General features: G+C 35.4%; 1 protein-coding gene across 1 annotated transcript; it reads right to left on the bottom strand.

Annotated features, from left to right (window-relative positions):
* Positions 1-8,088: 8,088 nt before the first annotated feature.
* On the bottom strand, positions 8,089-9,447 carry LOC140765701 (uncharacterized). Its single transcript, XM_073104908.1, has one exon. The coding sequence runs from the start codon at positions 9,326-9,328 to the stop codon at positions 8,645-8,647; it is 684 nt and encodes a 227-aa protein (XP_072961009.1). The 5' UTR covers positions 9,329-9,447; the 3' UTR covers positions 8,089-8,644.
* Positions 9,448-12,418: the final 2,971 nt, after the last annotated feature.

The following is a 12,418-nucleotide window of genomic DNA, read 5'->3' as shown; positions in this document are numbered from 1 at the left end:
ATTCATTTCTTTTGTCGTTTGTCTAGTTTTTTTCAATACTAGCTTTTAATTATTTTGGGTCTACTCTTTATGTTGGCTAGCTTATATATATAATTCAAGTGTAGGGGTCCCAATGAAACAATCTTTCTATTATACACTCTAGCAAGCTGTATGGGATTGGAAACAATGCAGACTGTCTATTATCTTCAAGAAGGAAATAATTCAACTCCTTGCGATCGCCTCAGTGGCAACCTCCTTAAATTTGACCTATTCCGATGGACACTAGGTGAGCCATCTCACTCGATTAGATCTGAGGTGTCTGACTCTAGCTGCTACACTGTGCTTTCTATCGAGTAGAGCTTTTCTTTCTTTCTTTTTATTGATCATGAGTCTGCATGTTATAGGCTAGATAATACGAGTAGTTCTTGATATATAGGTTGGAGAATAAATTTAAATTATGCATATATAGTGCATAGGTAAAAAATTCACCAAATATTAACCGTAATATTAATGTGGAATCAATCCCCGTGCTAGCTTCCATCAAGCAGGTTTAGGTAATATAGTGTTAGAATTCTCGTATATTCAAGGCTAGCTTTTGACTAAGGAGTTGTTTGAAATGCTTAGCATCAAGAGAGTAACATGCAAAAAGCTAGCATGTTAATATTCATTTATTAGTTGCGGTTCTTGATTTAGATGTATAATGAACATTATTAAATCGCTTCAATTTGTATCAATTTTTATTTATATTTTAGGGAAATAAGATAGTTTCTAACAGGTGCATTCTACACAAATAGATGGGTTTAAATGCTTGATTCGCGTTCGCACATACAAAAAATGTATTTTGGTCGTTTGAATGTTTGATGTTGTGTTCGCACATATAGAGAATACGTTTTACCCGTTCGGACGCGATTGGGGTGTGTTCAAATGCACGACGAGTAAGTTGAGTTATAGTAGAATTTGTTTAGGGTTTTTAGATATTTGGCTAGCCTTCAAATATGCAGAAAAGCAGCCTCTTCGGATGATTGATCATTGAAATTAGTTTTAATCTAGGTTTGAGTAACCTTCTCCCTTCTCCTTTCTCCCTCTCAGTATCCAATTTGAGTACTCGTCTTTTGCCAAAGTTAATCCTCTGTTGCTTCTCCCTTCTCCCTTTAGCGACTAGCCATATCTGAAAGCTCCCTTTTCTCCCCTCATCTAGTTCCAAGTATTAATCCATCTATCATACCATAATTATCTTCCTTAACCCTAACCACATATTCCATGTCCATCCTGCTACCTCTTAATTTTTTTTATTATTGTTTTGTACGTAACTTCACTCATTCGATCGACAAGATTCCAGCTGTGTTGGATTCCTAACTTACAGAGGAACAACTTATCAAAAACTCATAGCAATCCAATGGTTGGATCGATCCGAGTTACTTTCGCAAGTTCTGTGTTGAGTTTTGTCCAAATTACTAAATCGGATAGAAAATCATCTCTACCAAAGGCAACCATAAAAAGTTGGTATCAAAGCCAGCTTTCCTTGGCATACATCTGCAATGATGTCTACCACTAGATCCATGGCATCCCGAAGAAGAGAAGAAGGGGAGACATCCACGTGCATGGGAGAGTGAAATTCTACAGATCTATCATTGGGCAATGAGAGGCAAGAGGACCACACACACATAATATTTCCTCTTCCATCTACCATTCTCAACCCGAATATAGAGATGCTATCAAAGTCCATTGAAGCATTAGGACAAACCTTCTCTACCATCCTTGCCCAAACTATTAGGACCTTGAGTCAAATGATGGCGCAACAAAACACTAGGTTATTGCGGGTGACCCAAGAATGGTCAAATCGAGGACCATAAGTACCCAAGTCTTCCACCCTCAAAATCCCCATGATGGTTCCACTGATCGACCAAGAACCACAAAGGGAAGCCACGCCGGCAAGTGTGGTTTGTTGACGAAGAAGATGATGATCTCTAGATTGAGAGGGAATAAGAAGATAACATCATAGCTATAGCGAGAGGACACCATAGAGCAATGGTATGGCCCGAGGAGCATGCTCCCCCGGTTAGGGTTGGAGCTCACTTCAATTCAAACCATGATACTGGTATCCGCGGGCAAGCGGTGCAGTTAGAATTCCCCAAATTCAAAGGTGGTGACTTGTTGGATTGGCTTTATAGCGTGGAGCAATTTTTTTGACTTCCATGGCACTGAAGAAGATCAAAAGGTGCTCTTTGCATCTTTTCATTTAAAGGACATGACATTGCGGTGGTATTGCTCGGCGACGATGCATAGAGGAATAGCAAATTGGGAAGAGTTTTACCTTTTGATCTATAAATGGTTTGGATCGTTGGGATACGAGGATTTTGATGCTTTGTTGACAAAGACAGTCCAGAAGACAACGGTGAGGGCTTACCAAGAAGAGTTTAAACGGTATCTAATTATTGTGTACCACCTTGGATGGATCGGCAACTCAAAGCCACCTTTTTGCTGGATTGAGGGAGAAATTCAGGTTGATGTACGTGTCTTACGACCGCTAAACCTAGGGCAAGCAGTGGAGGATGCTTTGCTTATGGAAGACAAACATCAAGCACTAAGATATCAGATGTGCCTCACTTTCAAGCACAATGGTAGATGAGTCCGATTAAATGGAGCGCGTCCACAATAGGGCACCACCTTGCAACCTCTCTTAGGGTTGCCTAGCCGCAATAATGATGCTTTCATGATACAACTAGCCTCTACTGAACCATCTGAGATGCAGATATCGAGCACTCCAGCTAATTTGCGGAATTTGTTACAAGTTTGCAGCTCATTTCAAAGAGCCGAAGGGATTGCCACTAGTACGAGATGCAAATCACTACATTAAGATTGTATTAGGAGTAGGACCAGCAAAGGTGAGACCTTACAGGTACCCTCATGTACAAAAGGAGATTACACCGCTTTAATTTGTATCAATTTTTATTTATATTTAAGAAAAATAAAATAGTTTTTGGTAGTGCGTTCGAATGTAAATGGATGGTGTTCGAATACCTGATTCGAATTCGCACATACATAGAACATATTTTGGCCATTTGAACACCTGATCTAGCGTTCGCACATACAGAGAACACGTTTTGACTATTTGAACCCAATCAGGTATGCGTTTGAATGCATGACGAGTAAGTTGAGTTGTAATAGGATTTGTTTAGAGTTTTTGGATGTTTGGCTAGCCTCCAAATATGTGGAAAAGCAACCTCTTTGGATTAATGATAATTGAAATTGGTTTTCATCTAGGCTTGAGCCATCTTCTCCCTCCTTCCTCCCTCTCGGTATCCAATCTGAGTTCTCATCTACGGTCGAGATTAATTCTCCGTCGTTTCTCTCTCCTCCCTCTAGTGACCAGCCATACCTGAAAGCTCCCTTCTCTCCCTTGATCTAGTTCTAAGCACTAATCCATCTACCATTCCATAATTATCTCCCTTAACCCTAACCACATATTCCACATTCATCCCGTTATCTCCTAATCTTCGGTCATTGTTTCATACGTAATTTTGATCTACTCATTCGATTGACAGGATTCTAATGGTGTTGGATTTCTAACTCACAAAGGAACAAAGGAACGAGATATCCAAAACTCAGATCAATCCAATAGTTGGATCGATCTCAGTTACCTTCGTAAGTTCCGTATTGAGTTCTATACAGATTGATTATTAAATCAGATAGAAAATCATCTTCACCAAAAGCGACCATAATTTATGCATTTCGAAATAACAAAAAGATTTGTTAGATCATCTCTCGAATAGAAGATTTCTAGAGGACATTCCAAAATCAACATTTGTAGTTAATTTGGAAGGCATTCTTTCGAGATCCATCAATTTTGGCATTCTATTATGTGTTCCAACTGCATGTGTTTGAATGACCTCATAGCATTCAAATGATAGCCTTATTTTCATGTATTGTAAGTAGAGGTATAGATGCTCTTTTTCCTCGTATTATAGTTTAAGCTCATGGGTCTATTATAAGAAAGTATGTTTCTACTGGATAGAAAAGAGTTGATTTTTGAAGTAACTCACAAGCATATCATCTTCCTAATGGATTGAAGTTCTGCGCTACTCGTGAATATATGTATATTGCTAAACCATATAAAATTATTGCGATTCTGCATAACCTTACTAAAATACCACTTATTGTGCATAGCCTAAAAATAATCGTTGAAAGTGTTTTGAAACTCTATATGTGATTTGATCTTGCCAAACACTAAAAAAAAGTAAAATAATCATACTAAGCTTAGACACAAAAGTATACATAGAAAACCCTCTCAAAAAAGAAAAAAAAAATTATGAGACTATAATAATTTCACTGTGCAAGATACATAGTATACACATTTTAAAAGATATCGGATATACCAATCCAAGAAATACAACCACATGTATATGACCAATTAGTACAATATTTATATCTCTGTTTGATCCCTCCTCTTTAAGGATTTTCATTCTTTTAAATCAGGGAACACCACTTTAGATTTGTAATTAATTATAAAATTATTCATACTCTATATTATCTATGCTAGTTTGAATCTTATTCTACACATAGGCTTAAATATAATTTTATCCTTGATTTGACAAAGTTGTTTTAATTATTACAATTCAAAAAATTCTCTCTCCTCTATTCTAATCGTAGGAAAAAATCATCTCATTTTAAAAATTAATTTAACCCACCTTCCTACTCAAATCAAATGTTTTCTTACTATCTCCTCTCTTCTGTCACTCATCTGTATCATTTTTTTACTTCAAAATGTATTGCATACCTACAAGAAATAGAAACAATTAAATTTAATTTTATATGTTCAATCAAATTAAAGGGTATTTGAGTTAAGTTTCACTTCTTATTTGTACTTTAACTCAACTTTATATCAAATTAAATATAATTATTATACAACTAATTTAGTTTACAATTAAACACCATGTTTCTCTATTCTAGATTAGATATATAATTATAAATGATAAAAATAAATTAGATTTTCTCTTAAATGGAAACCAAATAGGGCAATATTTGAGAGACAGCCTGAGACTCTTTATTACCATATTTATTATTATTCATGTATTAGCTCCCATAGATTCTTTTATAGGCAGCCACGAGTGCGAGTTCAATTTGCCATGTCCATTTGTCTCACTTGCTCCGCACCACCATCTGGCTTTCTATGTACCATCACATATTTATCATAGATTCATAATGCACCATCACACATTCATCCATATCCTTTTTCTAGATAAATTATGATAAGCCTATATCTTTTTCTAGATAAATTATGGTAACATTTTATCCTTTTTCAAAATAAATTATGGTAAACTTATATCCTTTTTCTAAATAAATTATGGTATACTCCTAATCCTACTGGGGACCTCTCACAATCTTCCTATTTAATATAAACTTCTCACCATCTTTTCGTTTATCAAGGTAACTAAAAATATAATTGAATTAGTATATTAGTCACACTAGACTCCTCATGAGGAAGCCTAATCTAATAATTTTCTCTCCAACTCATAAGGACTTTCTCTTGCTCAATGATATCTTGCCCAAACAACATTCTTATCACATTGCTTAACATTCTACTATTTCACTATCTTTAGTAGGAAAAATTTGTCATACCGGATGAATCATCTTTTGTCTAACAATGTTTCACTTTTTACAATCACCACAAATATTGGTCTTAACTCCAATGTGCTACCCTCAACCAATCATTGTCCTCCAATTTCTATTCAAATTACATAACTTATCTCAAGAGTTTCGGTCTTCTATATCTTCAATTATTCTTCATGAATTACTATGAGCACACGTGCTCATGTGTCAACCAAGACCCTTGCTTTATTTATTATAACTAATTTCAACATAATTTGCTTGTCGGAACTTACCTGCTTTATCATGACTCCTCCATAAAAGTCTGTATGTCAATCAAAGCCACCAAATTGGCTACACCAAACTACTAAATTTGCTTTAAGATTGTTAAACCATCACTTCTAATACTATTTATTGGGATTCACTACACTATTGATTTGATACCACTTGTTATGTACAACATAACAACAGTCATTACAAATATTCTCACACTTCACGTATGAATTGATGTTGCTAAAACTGAAAGAGAATAAAATAATCACAATAAACTCAGACACAAAGATATACATAGGAAACTCTCTTAATAAGAAAAACTTATAGGACAACAATATATCTACTATGCAAGATATATGACAATCTCTAGAATATCTCGAATACTAATCCAAGTAACACATCTTTATGGACATTATCGACTAATGCAAAATTCATACATAATAAATCACAAGAGACTCTCTCTTACTGTATTTTATTGCCGTCCATGTATTTGACTCTTTACGGGCCTTATATAGGGCAGTCCACTAGCACTCTCACTCTCATCTTGTATTACATATTTATTTCGCACACTCCACACCTCTATGTGGCTCTCTATATACCGTCACACGTGTACCTCGAAGTTCTAGTGTGCCCTACCATAAGTCCTTATTTGTCATATAAAAAACCAACTTTCTATGTCTTTATATAATCGTCTAAAGTATTTATTATTCTCCTAACCATTTATTATGGAACTATCAACAATCAGTGATCTATGCAACTGAAATCATGGTTGTTAATGCAATCTTTCAATCTCTGCCTATTTTTAATCTTTGGGATGTGGTTTCTTAGAGATTCAATTATAATGGAATCTATTTCACCAAATTTCTTAAATTATCGTTGATGAGGTTTATAGATATCCGACTTTTATTTGGAAACTCTCTTTTCATTCGAAAGTTTGAATATATCCTTAGCTTGCGATTTCTAACAAATTTTATATCAAGGATCTCTCTAAATAAGATTTTAGTATTGATGTTACTTGTGGGCTTACGTAGTTACAATGAAGAATCTTCCTTCTACGTCTTCACTCACTACCCATATTTTTAAATATTTCTTTATTGCATTGGTAATAAACTTCATATTCACACCAACAATCATTCCATGAATAAATATTAGTTCTTTGGCCATAAAATCAATATCCCAAGAAGATCAAATAGTCTTTTGATTTTCTTCTAGCAATTACGCGGTAAATAATTATCTCCCTTTTCTAGTATCTCTTAACTTTTTAAAAATATATTCTAATTGAGGCTCTTCTCTTATTTTCTTAAAAAAAACTATATTATTCTCCTAATTAAATTAAGGCACACCCTTAATCCCATTAAGAGACCTCTTCTAATTTAATCAAAAAAGCTCTCACCTGCTCCGACTCTATCAAAAAAACCAAATGCATATTTAAACTAGTATTACCTGCCAAATTAGGACTCCTCGTAAGAAAGACGCAATCCAATAAAAATCTTCTATTTTCTTCTTTGTAGATTTGTTAGCGCTTGGTGTGCTGAGTTACACTTACATTGGTAGATTATATTTATACGTCCGGCATATCGAAGGTGTATATCATTATCTCAGTATTTATGAATGCATTATTATAGTTTGGATCTGTTACATAATTGCCATTGAAAATTTTCAAAGCACCGTACTTGGCATCACTAAAATCTTTAGACTGTTTCAATATTGCCACTATGGCTGACTTTTAATAGAATATAGATTACTGTTATAAATAACAAACATATTTAAATTTCTGAAATATTCTTCTTTAATGAAGTTAATAGTGTTTATCAATAATTTTTATCTTGTATAAGAGGACTTTTTTTGTCTTATACTATGATGTTGGATAAAATATTGTACAGCTTTTGAATTATTTTAAATAACTTATATGAAGACAAAATAATCCTATTTTAATCAAAGTTTATTTATACTCATGATTAGTTAAATTTAACTAACGGAATAATATTTTTAGAAGAGTTAAAAGATTTCAGTAACTATGTGATATTTGGGATCGCTTATATAATTAGCGAGGATAATTAAGTGATTAGCCTCATCGATCGTTTTAAATCCTCTGCAAACGCAATAATTGTACAAATTACGTGTAATATTTACATTCTGATAACGTGCATTGCAAATCTAATATATACACTGTAGCCGTCATCAGCAATAAATAATGAAGATATATAAAAGCACACAGATTGATTCTCTTTTCTTTTTAAATTCTTCTAACCCACTTGCTGAGAGACAAACAGTCTCACGCAAAGGCTTCGTTGCCTTCCATAAAATCTACGTGCAAATCCAAAAGTCAAAAGCTTCCATAAGAAAGAAGGAGGAGGAGGCTGGAAACATAGCACCAGAAAACCAGGCAGTAGAAACCCCAGGCGCATTAGATGAGAGAGAGAGAGAGAGAGAGAGAGAGACAGCAATTAAGAAATCCAACAGTACTTCACCAGACATTCTAATTAAGCAACGCATGAGATCCGAGTGGGGAGGGGGAGTGGACCCATTCGATCTATTTGTCCCCCACTCCTTCAGCATCCTTGATGATTCCTCCAAGCCCACAATCCCATTCACCACCACACCCATATCACAAAGCGACACGAACCAAAGAAAAAAGAAACAAAGGCCATCGAAAAAAGTGGCTCTCCTATCATTACAAGCATTCAAAACCAAATCCCACAAAACCTACTAATTATCTTATTAACACACTGTACGTAAACAGATAAACCATATATAGCAGAATATATAATATATGTTAAAACTAATATTGTAATATATATAATTTTTACGGAGAACAAGCAACTGGTAATCCCCCTCTCATGTTCTTGCTCCCGCAGCTACACATGAGGTAGCTGACAAGGCTCATACCACTGCTGGAAGGCACGTCCAGTACGGGGCTAACTCCAATCTCGTAGCCATTGCTGTAGATTCTTCTCCTATTATTCCCATTATTAACAACGTTGCCGTAGTTGGGACGAGGCCTAATGGAAGGAGCAAGGGACGACCCGGTGGATTTGCTCCTAAGAAGTGGGAAAGGGCACATCGAGCCAGTCTTGTAGCTACTCCTGCACGACCCCAAGCTACTGCTTCGCCCCAGTCGGTCCCAGAACGACTTCGGGGCAGGCTTCTTCCCCGCTTTGCCGAGTTCGGCCACGTCGGCGGAGGACATTAGCTCGCGGAGGCTCCCGTGCCTGGCGGTAAGGGTGACTGGGGCGGGGGAGAGAAGGGACGGCTTCGGGGTTGGAATGGGGGGGAGGGGGAGGAGCTTACCTTCGGAGAAGATGTCGTCGGCAGGGGAGGGGGAGAAGTCGGCGGCGAGGATGAGCTCGAAGCCGAATTCGAAGTCGGAGTCGTCGGAGACGTGGGCGCGGTGGTTGGGGGCTTGGGTCGTGGCGAGATCGGATTGGTGGAGGTCGTGGGAGAAGGAGATCCTCGGGCTCGTTGTCGTCGTCTCCAAGCTTGGCTCCATTGCCGAGAGAGAGAGAGAGAGAGAGAGAGAGAGAGAGAGAGAGAGAGAGAGAGAGAGAGGAGTTAATGACGAGGAGGGAATGGGGAAAACGGATTCACGGGAATTACGGGAAGTGTGGGAATTTGATGGGTCTGGTCGGAGTTGGACCGGTTCAATTTCTAAAGTCGATTTATAATCGTGCTAAGGGAATGGGTAGCTTTGTTTTACAAATCACACCCTAAATTATATGGTTATTCCCATTTACACACATTTTTTTTCCCAATTTTTAGTTTGATCATTACCTTTTTTTTGTTGATTTACAAAAAAAAAAACACACTTTATTTTGACGTCCAACTTTGCTCTTACTTAGCGATTTAAACTAATTATGACTACTATTTTGTGAGATGAGAAAAGAAAAGTTTATATTCATTTAATAAGGTCTAAAATGAATATTACTTTTGTCTCGGAAAAACATTAGTAATAAAAATTTCTTTCTCACATATGTTTTCTTAATATCTAAATAACTACGAATTACACAAAATTACTCAGAATTATGTTTTGCAAATTGTATTCAATACTTACACAATCTATTTAATAACTGTGAACAATAAGAATAATACTTATGAATTACATAAAAAATTACAAATTACAAAAGTCATAACTTCAAATTATACGAGTCATAGCTATAAACTACAATAGTAATAATTATAAACTAGAACAATAATTTTGAATATATATTATGTAGTTACTATATTTTTTCCCTTTTAGCTTGAGAAAATAAAATAAAATTTTTAATTAATAGACGATACTTAAATATCCTTTCGGTTGTCCACTATGACTGAAGGAATGAGATTTTTTTTTATCTTATTATATAATACTAGCATAACTAATTAGGTGTAAGATAATTTTATTATAGCTAATATAAGATGCAGTACAACTCTTTCTCTAGGTGCTTTTTATATGGGCTGATGGCAACCGAGGAAGAAAGCCCCCTCTCTTTATTATTTATAGATAGATCTTTCTATTTAATGAAAAATAAACCAGCAACATCAAGAGTTAAATTTAATTTTACAAACACATAATGGAATAGAGAAAATAATAGAATATTTCGTCCATTTCAAATCACATTTTTATATTCCTACATTATTCTTACCTACTCTTCCAATATGATCTTTGATATTAAAGTTTGCTGGTTGGTTTAGATATGAATTTGCGTTTTAGAGATCTAATTTGATCTAATTTTGTTGGAAATCTGTATTTTGATTTAATTTGGTTTAATAAATTAAATTAACTTGACGTGGAGTTAAATGATATTTATCTCTTAAGGAGTAGGGTGTGGCTTAATATTTTTTAAACAAATAGAAAGATCTATTTATAAATAATATAAAGAGAGGTGCTTTATTTGTAATATAGTTAAAAAAGAAAACTTAAGTATAGTTTCTAGCTTTCTCGTTACAATTTAATAAAAGAGTGTAAACCATAATAAATACATAACGTAGAATGTCAAATGAAATAATCACGTATAGAACGGAGTGCCTGGGTGTTGGGTTCTCCGCATACATCAATACCATGAAATAGAGGGGTTAAAACATTAATTTCTGTCCAAAGATAACGGTGTTTCTATGTTTTTATCTTAAAAATTATTACGGTAAACTATAAATTATTCTCTGGTGGTTATAACTGAAATTAAACTACTCCTTAACGGTAAGCTTAGACAATATGATATATAGTTAAAAGAGAAGGTACTGACACGAGGGATATGCCTCTCCACCTCATCGAGCTGTTAATTTATGGTCCACATGGTTCTCACTAAATAAATAAATGACTTTTTTAAGAAAATATTTATAGATAACCATCACAGGTAAAAAAATTTCATCCTAAATATATTCATATCCTAGGTTTTTATTCTAATTAGCTAATTAATCTGTAACTTGATTATCTTCTCTAAGTGTACTAGTAATTTTTACAATTTCATATGGTCTAAAGTAGGGCTGTCAAAGTAAACTAGCAGCTTGGGTTCAACTCGACTAAAGCTCAAGTTTGGCTTGGCTCGGTTACAGCTGAGCCAAATCTAAGTTGGGTTCGGCGGCTTGATAGATTTGATATAAAAGGGTCTATCACAAAACCCTAATTCCCAAATCCCAAATTACAGAACCCTATCTCAAATCCCTAGCATGCCTCCTTGTCCTTCTTCGACAATGGCAAACTTTGTGCTCGTCTTCCTCAAGTTGCCGCCTCGTCCTCCTTCTCCAAGCCGCCGCCTCCACCTCCTTTACAATGGCAAGCCACCTCCTCCTACTCCTTCGGCAATGGCAAGCTAGCTCCTCCTTTGGCAACGACAAGCCCCATGCTCATGCTCCTCTAAGCTACCGTCTCATCCTTCTTCTCCTCCATCGGCTCAATTTGGTTCATTTCATGCTCGAAACTCGAACTTGGTCTTACTTGGCTCTAGCTTGGCTCGAGTTGAGTTAAGCCAAATTTGAACAGAATTATAATGCTCGAAAGTAGTTTCAAGCTAAGTATGAGCCGGGGTCAACTTATTTACACCCCTAGATGAGGAATCAGTTTGGAGGATCAGTATTTGAGTGTAGAGATCCAAATAATAGAGGCTTCACCTAACTCCAATAAAATAAAGAGTTCCATTATACATTTGAACCTGGAAGCCCACTCCTCCAAGCTCCAATAAATAAATAAGTAAAAATAAAAATAAATTGTGGTCCAAATGGAGATTTGGCATCTATTTTATTAAGCCTTTTTCTGTAGGAAATTTAAGAGATTTATTAATTCAATGAGCAGCTGACATGAACAAAGACTTCTTTTTTTTTTCTCTTACGTGCTCCCTGGTTTTGATCTTTTATAGCTAGCTGGGCGCATGTTTTGAAGATTGGGTTAGATACAATTTACTCTCCACCGAACTTTGTTTGAATCACTTGTTTTACTTTAAAATTATTAGCAGTTTAAATAAAAATCACTTTATTTCCCTAATCTTTTTAGTATCACTAAGATAATCCACTACACTGTTATTTAATAGAAGAATATTACTGTTAAATTTGTGTTAATGACATTTATATTTATAGTTTCGTCACAAGTATGGAAAGATGCATGCAAAAT

Source organism: Typha angustifolia, chromosome 8 (genome assembly GCF_048772165.1).
Source record: "Typha angustifolia cultivar Huaian chromosome 8, ASM4877216v1, whole genome shotgun sequence".
Classification (NCBI taxonomy): Eukaryota; Viridiplantae; Streptophyta; class Magnoliopsida; order Poales; family Typhaceae; genus Typha; species Typha angustifolia.
Note: the sequence above shows the minus strand (reverse complement) of the source record. Positions and strands in the feature narration are given on the sequence as shown.

Bases quoted from the DNA above. Each gene is read 5' to 3' on its own strand.
- LOC140765701 (XM_073104908.1), bottom strand. From the start codon at position 9,328: ATGGAGCCAAGCTTGGAGACGACGACAACGAGCCCGAGGATCTCCTTC.